This window comes from Sphaeramia orbicularis, chromosome 24 (genome assembly GCF_902148855.1).
Source record: "Sphaeramia orbicularis chromosome 24, fSphaOr1.1, whole genome shotgun sequence".
NCBI lineage: Eukaryota > Metazoa > Chordata > Actinopteri > Kurtiformes > Apogonidae > Sphaeramia > Sphaeramia orbicularis.
The window spans coordinates 27083853-27106231 of NC_043979.1; the positions used below are offsets into that span (position 1 = coordinate 27083853).

The following is a 22379-nucleotide window of genomic DNA, read 5'->3' on the forward strand; positions in this document are numbered from 1 at the left end:
TCTATTTAGTCTTGTTTGCTTTTAGCTGTTCATTTTTCTTTTAGCCTTGGATTTTTGTTGAATATAAAACTCTTGGTGTGTGTTCAGGCCAAAGTCCCCACCACGATAGAAAAACAATGAACCCACAAACACCCGTTGTATGTCCAGTGTTTCATGTCTCAGGTCTGTTAATTGAATGTCTGTGTTCATGTAGGCAGCCATAAGCAGCGTTGAGAGGATGCCACGGTGCATTAAGGACACAAGCTGCGTGTGTCTGTGTGTGCTGAAATAGGATTGAAAGCAGAGGACCTTGAACGCAGCCTCCTAGCGAGACGAGACACAAACAAATCTTACAGAGAGGCGAGAAAGGCCGCAGGTTGTGTGTGTATGTGTGACAGGCTTAATCGCACTTCGCCCTTGTCGTCTCGCTTCCTCCTCTCTTACTCTTTATTTCTCCACTCATCACTTTTTCTTTTTATTCTCTTTTGTTTTTGTCCTCTTGTCATTTACCCCTTTTTCACTTAACTTTACACCCATTCATCTTTTTTTAATCTTATTCCTAATCCCTTCTTTTACTTGTCTTCCTTTTCTTCTAATCTTACCCACCGTGCAGTAATGCTGTTTTTTTTCTGGTGTCTTTCTGTTTAGTGCATAGTTACAGAAACATATTTACTTCATTATAACTAGCTATCATCTAAATCAGTTCTCAAACTTTAAGTCATTTTTATCGGCTTTTCTGACATCAATAGATTGTTGAATAAATGACTGTTGTTGGAATGTGTGAATATCAGTTACGGATGTTGAGATAATGTCAACAATAACAATTAACCGCAGCAGTAACACCCTGTCACCACAGAAACGAAAATATTTAATGATAATGTACAGAAACAAATACAGTGAACTCTGAATCTCTGTTTTTGTGGTTTTGTGGTCTTCTTACATCTCTTTTTTTTTTTTTCTACTTTATGTGTCTTTTACCTCATTTTCATCCTATTACATTTATTATCATTTTTAGGTCAGGCATTTCTTTATGCTATTTTCATTTTGCTACATTTTTTTTAATGTCATTTTCTTTTTATAACAGGTTTTTAGGTAATTTTCATTTCCTGTCTTTTATATAATTTTTTCTCTTGTTATGTTTTATGTGTTGTTTTTACTTTGTTACTTCTTTTATGTTGTTCTTGTTGCAGCTTTTGAGTCATTTTCATTTTGTTGTGTCTTTTGTGTGACTACATTCTGTTATTGTAGTCTTGTAATAGGTTTATTGACATTTTTTTTTTTTTTTTCATTTTTTGTCTTGTTACATATTTAAGGTAATTTTGAACTTGCTTTTTTAATGCTGTTTTGGTATATCTTTTATGCTGTTATTTATTTATTTTTTTTGTCATGTAATGTCTTGTACATCGTTTTCATTTAGGTCATTTTTCTTTTGTTTTATCGTTGGTGTTATTTCCCTTTAGTTGCTTCTTATACATTATTTTCCTCTTTATCCATCTTCTACTTTTTTTTGGTCTTGATCCATTTTTCACATTGTTTTTATCTCATCTTTTGCAAATTAAATATAACTCAAGCCAGTAAGTAAATTTAAACAGCTCCGCAGCCTTTTTTAGAGTCCAACCCTTGAATTTTTGAGAGACGAGTCTAAATATTTCAATAAGATCTGTGGAAAATTGCTTTTTTTTTTAGTTGAATAACAACAAAAAGCCATCATAGCCCCAAACCCTCTTGAAACCTTGAGAAAAATAACAATAAATATAATAAAAAAATAAACAATTGACTATAACATTGTGAGTCATATTGTGGATTGTGATCTTATCCCAAATGATTGGCAACTTGTATGTTTTTTGAGGGCCAATAGCAATTATTAGAAATAAAAGGGATCGATAACTAATAGTTGAAACCGTTTGTTGCAAAAATGAAATCTTAGGTTTTTTTTTTTTTCTCAAAAGATGAAACCATTTTGGAGGGAAGTTGGAACTGATCCATGTCAACTTGACTCAAACCGTCTGCCTGCGCCAGCTTATCAAATCACCAAAGATTGGGTGTAGAACATGGTGGTGTTATATAGTGTGTTTTTCTCAGTATTTATGGGCTGTAGCTCACCTGTCACTAAGAAGTGCAGCGTTATCATCAGCCGTTCCCCTGGTGAAGTCCTACCTCCATGGGTAGTGTTTTCTCTGCTTATTAGAGGTGACACCAACTCCTCTAAACAATGGAAACTGCTCTGGGAATACCTTCTACTTTTTATGTTCTCGCTGTTTCATCAATACTGGAAATACAGCTGCAGTGAATAACTCATTTATATTTTAACACACTACAAATTATTTCCAGCTACAAAAAGCCTTTAGAAGCACCAGCCAGAGCAGAAGCAAAACGAGCTAGAAATGATACATTGTCGACCTGTATTGGTGTGAACTGGCAGGTTTTCAGGACAATAAGCAATAGAAGTGGTTGCAGTTTTTCTAATAAAGTGAAAGATACTTAATTTCAGACTTGTACAATATCTTTTCAGTGTCAGTTTTTTTCAAATATATTCAAATTTGATATAAAAATTTCAAAAAGCTGTAGCTTGAAAGCTGGTAGACATAAAGACATACTGTAAAGGAAAAAAATTATTGGATATGAGCCAAAGTTTATGATGGGAGTAAATGTAATCATCTAATTTGCATATTGTGATGTCTCAGGGTGGCACCCATATTGGATTGTGTAACTTTTAGTGAAAAAAACATATTTACATAGAAGTTTTCTTTGTGTTTTTTTGTCGTCTTATCCTTTAAATGAATTAAACTAAACATTAGTAGAACATGACATTCAGCAAGTTTTAATAGCGTTTTAGTCAAGGAGCACAGTAGCCAAATTTGTCCTTATCTATGAAAATTAAAACTTGATAAATTTTACTAATTTACTTACTAAAGCAGCTCAGGACCACGGCTTTCAACCTCAGTTTTCTTCATCACTTTGGATAGAAACATACCCTGAAGGTGTATGGTTTAAGGGGCACATGTTTGCCATTTATTGGTGGGAGGTGGTAATAAGATTTGGCACTCTATCTGGAACTATGGTCTGTTTCATTCAGTTATGATGCTTGTTGCAGTATTGCGACTTTGGCATTTAAAGGGTTAACTGACTATTGGCTTTTTTCTGCTCTGGGCAATTGTTATAATATCACCCTTAAAAAAATCTTTATTATAGCTCATACTTGATCACAAACTTTGCTAAAAATGCTGTTAAGCATATGGTTAATGGAATTTTGGGAGAACAATATAAATAAAGTAGTAATATAAATTTCCAACTGTAATCAGTTAGTAGTCTACATTTAGAAGCATCAGATGTGCACAAAGCACACAGTAAAGTGGTGAGATCAGACAAGAGGAAGACTGCAAAAACATCAGATAATTATCAAAATTATTCAAATAAAACATAATCAACATAAAAAAACTAAAAAAACAGAACATAATAATGATGATATTGGCAAATAATGCTGAATGGCTCGATAATGACCCCTAATCTTCATCTGATTTCCACCTTTTATCATCATCTATTTCCGTCCTCTGTAGGTCTAGACTTTCTTGACTTTTCTTCTGCTCCATCTTTTTCTCTCATTCTGTCTTCACTTTTCTAATTACCTCTTTTTTTCTGATGCTTTTCTCTCTGCCCCCATCTTCCCTTTTATCTCTTACCTCTAATTCCTTCCTTATTTCCATTTTTTTCTGTCCCTTTTGCTCTTCCTCTTTCCCTCTCTTTTTCTCTTTTTTGCTCATCATTTTCCCATTTCCCCTTCTTTCTCTCTTGTTCTTCATGCTTCAATGTTACAGCCACCAGGGGAAGAACTAGCAATACAGACTAACGCACACATAGAGTCTGACTCCCAGCCCTCTAATGGCCCCATTTAGACAATGTGTCGCATCAGCAAGTCGTATGGCTGAATAATGAAGAGAAAAGGAGGAGCACGACGAGAGAAGATGAGGAGTTGTTTCCTGTATCCCTCCATCCACACTGCAGTTTCGCCATAAATGTTATTCTGTTGCGCACATCATCAGTGATGTGACCTATGTGTGTGTGTGTGTTTGTGTGTTTCCATCCATCTCTATGGGCTTGTGTGTGGTCGTTGGGGAGAAATATGGCCTCCGGGTTTTTCCTTCTGAAGCTCCTGTGTTATGTTTATGAAGGCAAAAGAGAGAGAGAATGATCCTGTACAGTCTTTATATCTCTCACCCTCAGAGAAACATCCTCTTTCCTCATGTGAAGCACAAACACACTGAAACACACATCTCTAACAGCTGAAACTCACACTTGTCAGCCTCTGAAGCGATGCCGACACACACTTCCTCATAAATGATGTACACACAAGTACATTTACTCCCTAAGACACACAGACTACACACACAAACACGCTACACACTCTCTCCTGCATGCAAACAGGCATCTGTACTGTCTCATAAATGATCTACACTCTCCTTTAAACTACACACACATACACAGCAGAGCTCCAGAAAGTGCAGCTGTAGCTGTTTTTTTAAGTCGTCGCCACCTTGTGTTTTTCTCCACTAGCTGTTAGGAGCTGCTAAGGATTTATGTGCTACATTAACATTTTATATCTTATTTTATAATGTTTGTGTTTTCAGGAGAAGTAAAGGTTTCTGCAGAGTTTGAGGCTTCTTTAATGCAACACTGGGAAGTTTTTTGTCCCTTTCCAGGAAAAAAACACAAATGAGGTCTGATTTTTATTCCGGTCTAAAGACAAGAGCACTGATTAGCTGTTTTCATGCACAAAATTGTGTTGATTTCCTCCCCTTCATACAACCATAATTTTATTTAGTCACGTTGAGAAACACACTTTCATAATTTGCTGAAGCCCAGCAACTCAACAGTAAACTTTTTTCTCAAAGTTTTTCTTAACTGGCAGAAATCACTGTGTTCAAGGACTACTGACATTTGAGATCTGAAATATAGCAGCTGACAAACAAGAATTAGTTTTATTCTTTCCAAATGTGCACAGTATTTTCTTTTCTGCAAGGGTTAACAGTCCTGTCAGTAAGCGAGAAAAAAATTTACATCTTGCAGAAAAATATTATTTGGGTTATAGCACTGTGTCAAGAAAAGTTAAATCTCAGCAATCGAGTCTTGTACTTTACTTGGCTCACCTGAAAGCAGCAGGCACCCAGAGGTTTACGAAATAATCCCTAAATATTTGGCATCTAATGTAAATTGTGCCATTTTTTAAGTTCAGGCAGGGCTCTTACATCAGATTATACAGACTGACATGCATTTTAGTTTGACAGTGGTTTTGCTCAAGTGCTGCTCTGGAATAATAAGAGCAAACCTGACACAGATAGTCCCTGAGATCACAAAAACCCTGGCAGAACCTCAGATTCATGCCGTTTGAAAGTAGAACTGCATGACAGTGTAGAACGTTTTTTGCTAATGCAGGAGGAGGCTGCAGAGGGGAGGTGGAGGAGGAGATTTTCAGATTGTAGGTCGCTGTGAAAGGAATGACGTGGTGAGCACAGATCAGACTAAATGAATACCTCACTTATAGAATGTGCTAACTGGGATGGGACACACTGATCTTGGGAATGATTTGATTAAAAGAAGGTTGACTATATGTGAATACATACCTGAACTACTATGAAACTCCATTAATACTAACCCTTCTGTTTCGAAGCAGGTCTGATCTGATTGCACCCAAATGAGCCATATCTGTTATTAACCATGAACTGAGCCTAGACCTGAATGTGTGACACCTTCAGACGTCAGGTTTTCAAGTTTAACATTTCAACATTCACTTTTTTCATAATATAGGAGCAGATAATAAAATAATAATGCAGAATTAAACTCCTATCACTCCCAGTGTCAGTGCGTCACTACTTTGCATTGTGGGTTGTTAGCATTCCTGCGGCTAGGCTAGCTGATCTATTTGTGCTCTCTGGTGTGTTTGTAGTGATACTTGGATTGTGTCAGCATTAAAGGTTTTTTTGTTCATTTTAACCTACAGAACTTTGTGTAAAGTGTTTTTATGGTGTTAAAAAGTCACAATCAGATCACATTGATCTGTTGACGCTTATGAGTGACCAAACCATCCAGTTTATGTATCCCAACATTATGGACATTAGTGATACTTTTATGTTGATTTTACCTTTACACTACATTGTTATATGTTTTGATTTACCATCTTAACCATTCACTTCGTGACACTATGTCTTATTTACACTTTTGTTGTTTGAGTGATATTACTACGGCGTTGGGTTTCTGGATACTTTTTGTCTGATACTTGGTCGCCAGTAGGGCTGCACGATATTGGAAAAAACTGACATTGCAATTTTTTTAACCCTACGATATATATTGCGATATGAAAAAATACTCAGGAGGATATAATAGCTGTGTGGTGCCGACATAAATGGTCAAACAAATTAGTTGTGTTACCCCTCGTTGTGGCGACAGGTGCAAGACACTATCGACGCAGAACACATGTTTCAGTATCATCCTTGTAGCCGAAATAATTCCACATAACTGACATTGCTTTTCTTTTTGGCACCAAGTCTTCATTTTTGGTGATTTTCTCTTGTTCGTTGCTCATTTTTCAATGTTGTTACCAGCGACTCACTCTATGTGTAGGGGTGTGGTCTGCTTCAGCAAACTGATTAGGAACGATTGTGATTAGTGGATCGCTGCACGTAGTGTGTGTCAGCTACTCAGGTTGAAATCAGATGAGAATATGTTGAGTTCCATTGCCTCCGACACTGCAGGACCTGCGATGTGACTATTGCACACACATACTAGACGGGGTAGGACTTCAGCTCTGTATTGATCATTCCTGAATCTCCGGAGCTTTAAAAATGTATTTCTAGTCAGTCCTACTATGAATCGATGAATTCTGGAGGTTGTCTGTAACCTTAATCCCTTGATAATCTGTCATTTCTGTAATTTGTGACATAAAAACTTATCTAGGCAAGCATAGAAGTCAGTTGTCATCAAGCCTGTGCTAATGGACATCTCTGTGATTTGGTTTGATTAGCCTGTTTGCAGTTTGAGAACCATGGAAACAATTCTATGTGAATGTTTTAAACGTATTTTGGAAGCAAATTTAGGAGACGCATGGCATGGACACCCATCCACAGTTAGAGTAAGATGTTGGAGATCGAGGACGTGCCTGGTGGTAGACTGTAAAAGCAGAGTTTTTTTTCAATTGGCAGTAGTTACCTGTAAGTGAGAGTCTAATAACAGTGACCCCTGACATCCACAAAGTGCAGAAGTCTGGAGCTCAATTCTAAATCACAAGAGGTCCACAGGTTACACCAGTCTCATGCTGATGACCTAAATGTTAACAGCTCTGAACTCAAACCATTGGAATCCTGTAGTGTGATCTGAATTGTAACGAAAGCCACCCAGAATTTTGTAGTGTTGTAGTGTCAGAGCTCTGTTTGAGACTAAGGGTAAAAGTTTACTTCCAGGTCACACTGCAAATATATAAACCATGTTGCCTCCATCTTTGCACCCACAGTTTGTTCTTCTACTTTATTTTTCGGTGCAAACATTGCTCACACAACCAGCTGATGGCACCACATTTGTTTTGCTTTAAAGTCACGTTTAACCATCTACGTTTCTATCACCACTCTGAAATCATTAAATAACTCATTTAACATGAACTCCAAGTGCATCTGGACTGTATCGTCTGGAGTGTGTGTTCTTATGATTGAAATAAAAATTGTTTAACCCATAAGGACCCAGTGTTACTTTTGTGTCAGTTCCCAAATTAATTTTTCTTTATTTTTATCCTTCCCTAAGGGATTTATCACTATTTATTATAAAATTATCCTCTGTATTTTTTGTTTTTTCAGCAAAAAATCAGGTATTTTCCTATATATTCACTGATCATGTGGATGTTCATAAAAGCTCAGAGTAAATTCAAAGGTTATTATATCAGAAACAGAGAAAACTGAAGAAAAAGTGACTTTTTCAGCAAAATATATCATTAATTTAATATAAACCAACTGTCTCCTTCCACTGTCATTGATCCAACTCCATGGGTTTTACTGCTGAATCAATGTTTCTGGTGTTTCTGAAAGTCCAAATGGGTCGTATCTGATTAACATGAAAAGATGACAAATTGTATTTTCCACCAATTATTTACAGGGATTGATAGGATTAGTGGATCAATAGGTAGGCTATTAGCGAAACATGTTTGTTCAGATGCATTTGGTCATAGGTGGATGTTTGGGTCTTTATGGGTTAAACCTGTCATTATATCTGATGTCCTATGTTCTTTTAATTCAGTTAAATACAATACAGCTTTCAGAGTTACTTGATTATCAGAATTAAATGTTTTCTTTGTTCAACATGTTGGGGCAGATCTGAAACGAGGATTAAATGGTCAGAAACAAAGTGTCGTTTTAGTGTAAAATTAATGTGGAGCTGTGAAAAAACACAGCAGTGCTACACAGGCTGCTTTTAGTTCAAAAAAACAAGGCAACAATGCTCATATAAAAAACCAAAGTCCGGCTTTTATCTCATTAAATACCAAAGAGCAACTGATAAAAACCTCTCTGAATGTTCTTTAAGTGAAATGACCTCTAAACACTCTCCTGATGCTTTTAAAAGCCCAGCAGCAGTTGTTCACCACAAACAATTACCTGCATCACAGTGGATGCACAGTATCCTCAGTGGATAATCACAGGTTGCAATCAGAGGCTCAGGATGTGACATTTATGACTAAATCACACTTTCATGTGTCGTCAAGTTTGATGACTAATGTAAAGAACATGTCAGTCAACAAAACCACATCATGTACTTCAATCCAGCCGACATAGTCTCTTCTCTCAGATATCACATGGTATTCCTCAAATGTAAAAATACATGAATGGAATCATGGCTAATGTGTAAAATGATCATGTGAAACCAGTAGCTGTTGTCAGAATCATATACAGTCGTAACCAAAAGCCCTGGCAGTGAACTGAGTTTTTGCTCAAGTGTGATTTAATTCTCAATAAATGTCTTTGAAACTTCTAACATGTAAAACTTGTCTCACTGCTAAAATGTTTGGCTGCGACTGTACATGACATTATTTTGTGACACATCATACCATTGAGTAGATTTAATCCTCAAACACCCAAACAACCTCCCCAGACCAAAAGCATCTACTGATCCAAAATGATTATAACTTTTTCAATCACTAATCATATCAACACATGTAAATAATTCAGGTAAAATGCACTTTTTCAGCTATTCAATGGAATCAGATATGACTGATCTGGATGTTCGGAGGCTCCAAAGTGAATGTGGAAAGACTGTCATTTTTTTGTGAATGTATACATTTATTTTAAGTTAATGATATATTTTATTGAAAAAAGACAGCTTTTCCTTAGTTTTCACCGTTCTAATATAATAACCTTTGAATTTATTCTAAGCTTTTATGAACATCTGCATGGTCAGTAAATTACATTTAGGAAAGTACCTGATTTTTACTGAAAAATGTAAAATGCAAAGAACAATATTTTGGTAAATTGTGATAAATCACTTAAAGTTAGGTGTAGAGAAAAAAACATATGGATGCCCCTCCAAAAAATGCTCTAGGTCTTAAAAGATTAAAGTTCTAAAAGTTTAATTAAAATATATTTAAAACATTAGATTTAATTAAATTTACAACCATTTACCAATTACCTGGATATTTTTTAACATAGATTTAGTGAAGGTCTATTTTTTTGGTTTATTTTTGTTCCAGAAATGTAAAACTATTTAGTAATAATTATATATATATATTTTTTAACAGTTGGCTATAATTTATAAATAGCACAAGAATTGGAACACATGGAATTCAGGTTGTATCACCGGAAAGGGTAACAAAACAATAACAAATCTCAGAATATAATGTTTTTGCTTATTTTTTTTTACTCTGCATAGATTTTCAAAAAATCATTATAATTATCTTAAATCTTCTCCATCTAGATTTCAGAAATAATAATAATGGATTAGATTTATATAGCGCTTTTCTATGAACGCATACTCAAAGTGTGTACAGTGGATCCGTTATTCATTCACTCACACATTCACACTCTGGTGGTGGTAAACTACATTTGTATCCACAGTTGCCCTGGGGCAGACTGATGGAAGCGTGGCTGCCAATTCACACCGACGGTCCCTCCGACCACCATCGAACATTCATACGCATTCATACACCAGTGAGAGTAGCAGCACTGGAGGCAAGGAGGGTGAAGTCCAAGGACATAACAGCACATGACTAGGACGGAGTGGGATTCGAACCGCCAGCCCTTTGGTTACTGGACTGGACTCTACCTCCTGAGCTGGGGGTGGGGTCATGAGCGGGGTCATATTCTGACCATAAATAACTATTTTAACCACGAGTAACCATCTGGTTTCTTCACCTCTCTCTCAGCAAGAAAAATCAGAAGAGTATGGATTTGACATTTATCATCAGTGAGAAGTTCTCTAAGCTGTAGGTGTGACATGTCCCAGTATTTTTGCCCATATTGTGTATTTTAACTGATAAAAATAGTAGTCACCTTCAAAATAAAACAATGCATAATGTACACTTGTCTACATTTGATTCCTTTTCCCATTTGGTTCACGTGGGTGGAACAGGGACGACCTGGAGGTTGTACACCACCCAGGTCCACCTCATGTGTAGTACAGATATACCTCATGCTGCTTCTGTTAATAGAATGCAGTGCACTGAGCCATATGTGAAGATGAATGCAAAACAACTCAGTGGACTGCTGCTGACCTGTCCACCTGAGGCACTGGGCTGTTTTTCTTCACCACTTAGCTGACCACCGCTGCCCTGCCTGCCCATGCACTCTTCAATCTTCTAACCTGCTGCATGTCATCACTCACCTGCTCTACACAGTCATCCACTTCCTGCTCCGTGTATCATAAATATCAGTCTACACCGAGGTTCAGCACTGGAGTCCAGTTTCCAGCACCATTACAGTAACAATATGAAATCCGTTTACACATTTGAATGAATTACCACTTAGTTTATATCTTCCTTTTTCTCCCTTCTCTCTTCTTCCTTTTCCTTCTCCATCTTCTTCCTCTTCCTTCCTGTTCTTGGTCTTGTTCTTCATCATCTTCATCTTCTTCTTTTTCTTCTTCGAGAGTAAATAGTAATGCCAGGAATTCCATCCGACTTTCCGTCTGTCCGAAATTTTTGTCCAACCGATTTTTCCAAGACTATTCTGCTTTTAAAATCTGACACATTTTCTTTACTGCCAGGAGAGTTGCAGTGCCAAGTTGACTGGATGAATTTCAGTTTTTGAATTTTTTTTACAAATTTTAGAAAATTCATCCAACCAATTCTTGAAGACTACTCACCCAATTTGACAAAGTGTGATTAGACTGAAAGTTAAGACTTGGGCACAATAATGTTTGTCTTGTTTTGACTGAACTACAAAAAGGACAGCAGTTTAGTTTAATATGGTTTCTTTAATTAATAATTATTATCTTTCATTTAAAACTCAAAATGAATCCCTGAATAGGCAGGGCATCAGTGAGCAGGAAGGGAAAAGTATTATGTGATGGGGTGGGGGTTTTCAATTCTTAGTATCACATTAAGCTGTTATTTTCAGTTAAGTTGTCCAAAGCCATACATCCTAAGACATCTGATCACATGTGGACAGCTCAAATGACAGATGCTCATTTATCAAATGAACCTCCAACCAAGAACTGAATGTACCGTCCTTCCTAGGCACCGTTGGGCAGTTATCAGTCTGAGCCTGAGCAGAGGTTATGCTCAAATCTTACAACAGTGTATGTACACAACTTTTTGGGCATGTGGTACAGTAGAGGAAATTTGACTGATATGTTCTGATTGGCCTGTAAACATATTCAGTCACATATCAATCACCTAAAAACATGTTGCCTATGATAAAATATTATGACATGGCCTACATTAGCATCCCATTTAATGGTGTTACCAGTGATTTTGCTGATGGAATGACTTTCTTTTTTATTTTGCGAACACCAGAAACAGTTTATGATGTTATTTCGGTCTGTGGAGATAATAAAACCAGATAAACCTTTTTGTGCATATGAAGCATAATGATGCCCCCATTTTTATTCTGTTCCTGTCTCTTGAGTTTCCAACACAGAGATGCAGAATATGATCAAGATGCGAAACTTGTCTGACCACGAAATATAAAATATAATATCTAAGAAAGAGAAACCAGAGAATTAATTTTACTGCTCTAAAAGTAATCTAAGTCATTACACTGAAATATTTGCCTTTAAATCACAGTTATGTTGAGCTTTATCTTTATCTTTGTATTTGGGAATAATGTGAAAGTAATATTAATGAAAAGTTCAGCTCATGTTCTACCTATAGGATCATCTGCAAACATCCAACTCCTTGACTTTTCCAGAATATTTAATGATTTTAAGGGAGATTTTAAAACTCCATGACCTTTCCAGGTTTTCATGATTGTAGAACCCTGAAAACAGTATGTAAACAAGTGGTGCCAGGCACAACAAACCCCGCCTCTCCCATGTATTGTAGCTTATTTTGGCATCGATCCAGCTGATGTCATCATGTTTATGCGTGTTGTGATGTCAGCATATCAACTGCCTCTATATATGTGCCAAATTTTAAGTAAATTGAAAAAAAAAACTGATGGTTTTTTAGACATTTGAAATTTTGCCCCTTATAAGTAAAAGGAAGAAAAAAGATTTTAAAAAATGCATAAAAAATTTGAACTTTGACCTACTTTTCCCAAAATGTCACCACATTTAGTCTTGGTCAATGGCAGTCTATACACCCAATTTGGTATGAATTCAACCAATAGTTTTGCTGCTACAGACATTTGAAATCTTGCTCATTATAAGTAAATGGGAAAAACAAACAAACAAAAAAAATCATTAAAAAGAAATTTGAACTTTGACCTACTTCCCCCAAAATGTAACCATATCTGTTCTGGGTCACTGGCAATCTGTAAATCCAATTTGGTCTGAAGTCAACCAATAATTTTGCTGCTAGTGTTTTAACAAAGAAAGAAAGAAACCAACCAACCAACCAACCAACCAACCAACCAACTAAACAACACACAAACCAAACAACACAAACCAAACAACACAAACAAACAACACAAACAAACAATACTCCTTGCCTCGCCTTCGGGGGGTGGGGTAATGATATATATTATACGCTGTAGCCTTTCACATAAACATGAACATCTCCTCAAAATAACTTTGATTGTTGTTCCATAAGTGCTTAATGTGTAGATACTGTATGTACCAGTTTGCTGTCTGATATGTTTCTGAAAATCCCAAGAGACCAAAGATAACATACTGCATTTGGAGTCAAGAAAAATCCACATTAACATGCAAGATTTCAAAAAATATTCCAAGGTACACTGTAGGATTTGTGTAAAAATAAAATGCGTTTTGGTTTAGAGTTTATTATATATTGCATATTTACACAAGAATTAGTCATAAACATAGTATGCTGCCCTAAGTGACTGACCGATTTATCGACAGATTTCAGATGCAGAGTGGGAGGACATGTTGGAGGGTTTCGATGAAAGGAGTTACCTGAACGCTCGACGATGGAAACCTGGTGATGACCCCTACACACTGTACGCCTTCAACCAGCGAGAGAGTGAACGCATCCCCAGCAACCGAGCTCTGAGAGACACACGACACTACAGGTACACACCACACACACAGAAAATAAACCGACTAATACAAAGAAAACACTATAACCATATGTCATAGACCATGCAGACTAGACACAGGGATTTTCTCATCTATTGTATCCTAGACAACGGGATTATGTCTGAGATTTTTTGTTTTGTCTGAGCACCAGTGTAAATATTGACTGTAGGACTATAATTAATCAAATCACAGACATAATATCAGCCTGTGCAATTATGTAATCACAAAAGCTGCAATTTAAAGATCCAGATTTAGGAGAATTTAGTGTGATGTCATCTAATTTTCCACTGACATTTTCTGCTTGACTTGCCCTGACTTCGCATGACTTTTGTGTTGTTTCCACTGTGTGAAAGCAGGGACTGCCAGCTCCTATCAGATACTGTTTCTAGTAACATCTCAACCAACATTCCAAATTAATTAAAGCAATATTTGATGTAACATAATGATCATAAACTGGTGATCCATGGTAATCATGTTGCAATATTGGACACTAAGCCAGAGCAAATATTCAGCAAATTTTCTCTTTCTTGATATATCGACCACAAATTTGAGTTCATTTCTCACCTAAAATTTTTTTATATAATGTTTTATTTTGGAAATTAGATTTTAAAGTTTTAAGTTTTATCCTTGTCTGTTGTTGTCTGGAATTACTGACAATTTCGCGATGATTTACGTTGCATCACTATGACATCCTGCACTATAACTACAGTGGAAATACAGCACACAAACTGAGACAAGTTGAGGTGAATTAAGCCGATACCAGAAGGGGAAAACAAGCAGAACTGAAGAAACTGGAAATCAACTCATCCTTTGTTGTTGGATGATCTTGTAATGATTGAGCAGTGAGACAGATTGTGTAAAAAAAAAAAGTATTTCTTTAATTTTATGTTTTTAATGGTAGTTAAAATGTGTATATTTGACTTGAAAAAATATTAATTTCACAATGAGTAAATGTGTTTTACTTGATAACGAAACAAGTAGAAAGAAATCTAAATTACACCTCATACATTGTACATCAGTAATCACAATAAGACTTAAATCACACAGCCACAGTTGACTTTTAATGGTTCTTAGTATCATTCTTCCATGAAAATTACTCAAAACAATGAGTCAGTTATTACAGTACTTATTCTTTCTTGCATTTTTGCTCAGATCTTTGTGCCAGGTGTATCAGACTATACCTGATATTCAGCAGAGTATCATATGTCTCCTGTTTCTTTAGCTATATAGATTTGTAATCCACACACTTTGCAATGTGATGTATGAATGTTGAGAGTGCACTGCATAGAAATGAGACTTATCAGCATAAAAACTCAAATGTCAGTGTCCTGCAGGCATAAACAAACAGCACGAAGAAGACACCATGCATCACCTCTCAGTGTTACAGTATAGACGTATACTGTACACAAACTCAGTTACACAAAAGCTTCTCAGAGAGATTGTAATTAATCCGGTATCTGCACTAAAACAAATTTAGATTATGGAACCAAACACATTTTTATAGAAAAAACACCAAATTACAATCCGTGTGTCCGCTAAGAAATTAAATTAAACACTGAAATAGAAATCCTCTTAGTGGAGTGCCGTCCTCGTCTGTTGGAAAGACGCTCAGAAGGAAGATAAGGAGCTCACTGCTCTCACAGCAACTGCCTTCCTCCACATTCCAGGAGATAAAAACTTCTACGCACTTGTGGAAAGCGTGCAGAGGTCAGCAGATATTATATGTGACACACACACTGAAGTACTGTTTCCACATCAGGCACTTATCCTTATCCTACACTTTGTTTTTTTATGATGACTTTTCATCTTGACATATGGAAAAATATGGAAATACAGTGATGCAGTTTGTCATAAATGCTGCATAAGTGAATTTCAACAGAGAGCTGCTTTTCAGCGGCTTACATCATGAACAGTGTTTGCTGTTTCAGTTGGATTAATTATTTAATAGGTTTACACATGTTTACTGTAGGATTTAGCATTTATTTTATGTTGATTGACTGTTTGGTTGATTGATTTTTCCTCTTCTTTTTAATTCCCTAATCCCAGATTATCTTCTTAAACTTTCCTGTAAATTGCATTAAACTAAGAAAGCAAAGTAATTTCTACAATGAGTGACTTCAGATGGCTTAGTTTGTATGCTATGTCTGTAATATGGCCCTGTGTGAAAACTTCATTACAGCTAGTTGATGCGTTCACTGACTAGAATATTCAAGCCTCAGGCATTTTGTTTTTAAATTAGATGTAAATGCACCGAATGTCTGGTGCATCAATGTAAAAAATATTTACACAATTATTTAGCTAGACATATTTTACAATTTAAAGTTTAAAAGACAGTGATGCTTGGAAAAGTTTGTTCACATGATTGAAATCTGACTAAACTAAAAAAATCTTTATATTATTATGTAATAGCCCAAAATATCCACAACTATTTGTGTGGCGACTTCCATACATTTAACCTTTCCTGGTGATTTATCCCCATTTACTATAATACTTACCTCTGTATTTTGTATTTTTCAGTGAAAATCAGGTATTTTCATGTATTTCATTTACTGATCGTATATACAGGGTGTCCCATAAGTCTCCATACATAGGAAAAATAAATGTTTCTTGACATAAACCATTTTTATTTATATAATATGCTCTATATGACTGCCATTTTGTCGGGAACACATTTCAATGCATGTCCTCCACTGCTGAAGAACTTTAAAGAAGAAATATAAAGAAATACATGTTAGAACCATGGAATGTATTATGTCTCCTATGTATGGAGACTTATGGGACACCCTGTATGTTCATAAAAGCTCAGAGTAAATTCAAAGGTTATATCAGAACAGATATAACTGACACAAAAGTGACTTTTTCAAGAGCAACTATAACTGAATGTAAAACAACAGTCTATAGACACTGTCATATGTCAAACTACACAGGTTTTACTGGTGAATCAATGTTAGAAGGTTACAGCGTTTCCATGTACACTGCGGAGCCTCTGAACGTCCAAATGGGTCATATCTGATGCCACTGAAAAGCTGAGAAACTTCATTTTACTTGAATTATTTAAGTTTATCAATAGGATTAGTGGATCACATTTTACATCAGTAGATGCTTGTGGTTGACCACATCTGTTTAGGTCTTTGAGGGTTAACTTAACCGAACTGTGACCATGGTGTTGTGTAGATGTCTGTGGTACTAGTTGGTGCTTGGTGTATGTTTAAATGTAACACCCTGACCTAGAATCAGCATCTGATGAGTATGTAGTGAGATTGTGTAGTCTAAACAATCATGAGGCTGCAGTTCTAGTTTTCCTTCATTCTTGATCCTGAAGTAGAGAGCTGAAGGGACCTAAGCAGGGGGAGAAAATTGTATTACAGCCAATGTTGAAAGGCAAGTTATTTTTTTTTGATCTGCTTTGAATTGTGCCACCATGTAGACATATGCTGCTTGTCAGTTTCAAAGATAATTTTACAAGTGAAGAAAAACTCAGTTTGTTGTAAAACTGCTGAACTATCAAAGGTAAAAATATGTAGTACATATAAAAATGTTGTGGATGAAGCTTCAACATGACCAGACTTGTAGTGATTTTCACCTTTGTAAATACTTTTTCACACTGGCTCTTGAAGATTAATGTAAAATGTGCCAAGGTAGCAGTTATTTTGGTGTTGGTGACATGTATCACATGCAAGGAGAAATGTAGCCCAGTCATCTGTTTAACTCAAAACTCGACTTTACCATCTTTGCCACAAACTGTGACTTTCTTCTCCTATAAAGTAAAGTAAACATATCTGCAAATGGGGGCACAATTCATGTTTTTTTCCAAGTTATGTCCCATTAATCACACTGGACAGGGCAGGACTTAGGCTCTTTATATTGACACATTATGCATTTTGTACCTATGACTCAGATATTGTTTATAACCAACAGAGAACGTTTGTTTTAATCGTTGTCTTAGGTGTTGAGGAACAAAATCCCCTCACTTTCAGTTGATGTTCTGTGTATAATTAAAGGTTAGCAGGCAGATCATTGGTGACCCAGCTCCCTAATAGGAAGCAGCATGTGGGCGTTAATTGGCTGCTTGTTCGTTCTTGCAGTTATAGTGAATATGACTAAGTATTGAATGGCTGCTGCTGGTGCTGGTTGTGGTAGTGGGCATCTGTTAGCGTAACTGCCACATACATCGCAGTGTGTATGACGTTTTGAATCCTGCCAATGATGGGATGCATGATGTCTGAATCAGTCACACAGTGTCTGCTGTGTGTATCACTGTGCATGCATCAAACTGTGTGTGTGTTTCTGCGTTTCCATATGTGCGTGCTAGCTTGCGTAAATGCGTGGCATGTCGATTGTCTGCATCATCTGCTGTGTTTCCGGAGGAGGGAAATTCGCTGTCGAGCTGACATAAGGCAGTTGAAAAGTGTGTGTGCACAACGGACAAAGTGCAAAGTGTGTGTGGGAGGGGAAAGCAGGGATACACTTACACATTAATCTGTTAGCAGGGAGGTAGGGGGCTGATGGAGCTCATTTATCTCATATAGACAGCGATGAAGGGGATATGTGTGTGTGTGTGTGTGTGCGTGTGTGTGTGTGTGTGTGTGTGTGTGTGTGTGTGTGTGTGTGTGTGTGTGTGTGTGTGTGTGTGTGTGTGTGGGGATGAGGTGGGGTTTGGTGTTGTGTGATTATCTGTTAACTCAGTTACCGTAGCTGTAGATCTCAGGAGCACTTGGCAGGGAAAATGATAGCACTCCATACTCTGTAAGGAAGGAAAAAAATTGAAAAAAATCTGCAGTGAAATCCTCATCTGAAGCTGCTGAGGTTATGTATTCTTAGAAACACTGTCTCTTTGACTGCAGACTCACTGAGGTGCTTCCTACACTTTGGCCTCGATCCTGAGAGGAAACAGTTTCAAGACGGTGTGACAGAAATATATAGAAAGAGCACAAAAAGTGGGAGGTAGACAATTTGTCAAAGGGAGCAAGGAGAAAGAGACACGCTGCCGTTGAAAATGAGGGTGTGGTCTTTTAGAAGTTACTTCATAAACTTATAATCTAAATTTGAGTTGCAGTTTATGTTAAGTTTTTTTTTTTTTTTTACCTTCATCTGTTACCTATAGAAGAGTTTGAGGATGCCAAGACAGTACTTTCTGATGCCTTACTTAGAGGTATAGAAAAGCTTTGTATACAGAAACCTACAATTTAATAAACTTTCACAGGCACCATTGTTTAATCTTGTCTTCATAGTGCAGTAAGACAAAACAAAGAAAAGTGTTTAACATACACGGCCAAAAGGAGCCAAACAAACAAATCAAAAACCTGCCATAATCCATTATTTCTTTTTAAAATAGTTTCTTTCTACTACATGAGTTTGTCTTTTTCTTCTCCCTTTTTCATATTTTAATCATCTTCAACAAAGAAAGACAAACAATAACAGAAACAACAGTAAAATTATAGCTGAAAATTAAACAAATTCATTAAGAGAAAGTTAAAAGAAGAAAGAAGTAAAGCTATTGTTTAGTGAAATGATTCCACTTAACTGCATCTTGTAGATTTCTATTGCTGTTCTTTCATTTCCCACCTTCATCCATAGCAACTATGAACTATAGTGAACTTGGTGTCTTTTCTACTTTAATTCTCAAGATATTACTTTTATTAGTCTGCTCGGAATCCAGCTCGGTAGCATTCGCGTATTATCCTGTCAATTGTGATTCTTTAGTTGTCAAAGTTACATTTTATTTGCATTATGGGTGTATCAATAGCTATATTTCTGATAAAGTATAAAAATCAGTCATGTAGCATTATTTATGACAGAATTATTTATTATTTCTGGAAACATTACCATTTTATTCTTATAATATTATGCCTTTATTCTCAAAATAACATATTTTGTATCTGTTGCGTGGCCCTAATCCTCCTAGTTTATAGTTTATAGATACATAAAGACAAAAACCCGGCGGGTAGATCACCACTGTGAGACAACGCTCCGGTTGGGAAACCACAGCAGGCTTAGAGAAGAGGCTCCAGGTCTGTTATTTTCTCAGCAGGTCTACGATAACCTATAGATTAGAGAAGTGAGATTTGACCTGAAAATCTTGAGGCGGACCATTAACTGCCAGCAGTGAGGGTCTGCAGCTGCAGTGGTCAGCTTCCACAGGGATAAATACAGCATAGACATGAGGACAAGTGTCAAATTAAAGGGAAATAACAGAAAAAAATATGTGTTTGGAAATCGAAGCTTGGCCAAAACACTGGCTTTGGCATCGATTTTAGTGGTGTGTGAACTCTATTCTTCCAACAGATATTCCCCTGTTTAGTTTTTAATGATAGTGATAAAAAAAGAGAAAAAGTTACGCATATTTTCCGTTTTAGAATTATCTGTCCACTGATTTAGACTAAACATTACTATGGAAATGCTTTACCCAAATGCAAATATTGTAGAAATGGTAATTCACACTCAAAACAAGCAAATTTAGCAGCAGGTCTTGCTTAACTAGCACTATATAATCAAATTTAAATGAAAAACAAAGTCAGGCAGGATTTTACCTTAAACACATAAACATAAACATGAACACACAGGAGTTCTTTAGTCTGTATAACCCAGAATGTTATTGGAGCCCTGCAGCCAGTGTTGAAGTACAAGTATTTTGCATCTCATAAGAAAAAGATCATCTTCCTATAAGTGAAATTAAATAGTTTAATACCAATAAGCAGATACTAAAGCAGGCTTTTTGGCTCTAGTAGTTTAGAAGAAGAAGGGCAAGATATACGTTTCTGCGCTTTAGTTTTTCTGGCTGTTTGTGCTGTTTATCTGTTCAGAGTGTGTTTCCTCAGGCAGTCGGTCATATTACATGTATCTGTGTGCTGCAGATGCACTGCGTTAAAGTACAGATGGTGTGAAAGGGGGGTCAGAGAGTGTTGTCTTTTATTGCGGGCTTGTAGGTGAGGAGACAGGTCATCATTCTGTTTGTCGCTATCTCGGGTTTGAAGGAGGTGGAGCACACAGGAGCTGAGGAAGGAGATGAGAGGGAAGCTGTAGAAAGCTTCGGCAAAGATGGGGAGATACAGGAGAGACAGGAGGGGATGAAGGTGGATGCCAGGAAAGAGGGAGAGGAGGAGGAAAAAGCAGAGGAGTCAAGAGGAGATTAAGGAGAGCGGCGAAGGAGAGGAGAAGCGATGGGGGAGATGCCACAAGCTGCTGAGAGGAGAGATAATTGCCACATGCAGAGCTTGAGAGGCTGTGAGTGTGTGTGGTGTGTGTGGAAACCACTCCACTCCAGTGCTCCGCTATTATCTCGGTGAACAGGGGAACCTCCCTCCGTCTGCTCCCCGACTGACAGACAGTCAATAAGCCCAACAGCAGCTTCGCCGCAGGGATTAGATCCAAGCATGAAGACAATGAGCTGATACAGTACATAGAGGAAACATGTCCAACGGTACCACACAATGGGCTCATATGGCACCCAGAAAAGTGGAGGAAAAACAGTAAAATGCACAAAAAAAGGAAATGAAGAGGAATTAGATTTATGCTAAATGGTAACAAAACTTTTTGACTGTTTTATGTTAGAGACAACTCACGATTCAATGCATTTCTTACATGTTATGTTTGGCAAGTCATAAAAGTTTTGACCATTTGAAACCAACCTATGTTTGTTTATTTTTGCTGCATCTGTATTGTACTATGGTAAATGTGAATACCTTTGCACCACTGTGAAAGAGTAAGAAAATGCAGTGATTTTGGTTTATATCCTCTCGAGACCCAGCAATGCATTTTTGTCCTCTGTATGGGAACAAGAGTTTCACAGCTTTACTTAAAAAAGAAATAAAATGCTCTCCACTGCAAAGAACATTCAGTAAAAAAAAAAAAAAAAAAAAAATATATATATATATATATATATATATATATATATCTGAAACGGTTGTATTATGCTGTTTCCAATCAAGACAATTATTTAATGTAAAAAAGCCCAAACTTTTACTTTCCGGGGTCTCAGGAGGATATACACGTTGAAGAAATGCATTCAAAATTTCTGCAATGCCAAACATTTCATTTCAATATTCCTGTTGTTGCTTCTTAATTTTGATTATGTGAAATTTCAGTATAATAGTAAGGCTTATATTACCTCACCACCTCAGTCCGTTTTCCTGTTTGATTCCATAATCAAGTATTAAAACACAACAGGAACACAACAACACAGGCTGCAGAATAGCTCTTTTTGTCCGTGAACATTGTAGGTGTAACAGACTTCAGGGCTTTAGATCCCAGTGGACTGTAAAATGACAAGAACAAGCAGTGAAAATATTCTAAATATAGCACACACTGATATTGATTTTTAAGTGGGCCTTTCTCAGGTGGTAAAACCAGAACAAAAACTCAGACTAACCCTCATATGCATCTTGTGATTCTCTGTCATACGGATGTCCCTGAACTACTCCTCACATTCACACCCGGACATCCAGGTCATCTAAACATGTAGCCTCATATTTAGAGAAACTAGGATATTTCCCCACCTCTGTTTTCAACAGTCACATCATACACATCAGAATGTTTTCAGAAAAGTTTTTATCTGCATGAACCCAATAAATACACTATAGGTTAGGTTAAGTTTAGGATAAACAGGTCGCACACAAGATCTCAATGCATTTTTTTTGCATACTGTGACACTTGGGACCCTAAAAGTAAGTTTTCCTCTGTACAAGTTTTCTAAAATCACCACTTTTGGCTAGAGTTTTCAGAAATCATCATTTTCAGTG

General features: G+C 36.7%; 1 protein-coding gene across 1 annotated transcript in view; it reads left to right on the forward strand.

Moving 5' to 3' along the window:
- The window catches only part of galnt14 (UDP-N-acetyl-alpha-D-galactosamine:polypeptide N-acetylgalactosaminyltransferase 14 (GalNAc-T14)), a 297487-nt gene that overhangs the window by 51413 nt on the left and 223695 nt on the right, over window positions 1-22379 (forward strand). The window contains exon 2 of the mRNA XM_030128374.1: window positions 13465-13634. Coding sequence (XP_029984234.1) covers window positions 13465-13634 — 170 coding nt within the window. The remainder of the gene's footprint in view (window positions 1-13464; window positions 13635-22379) is intronic.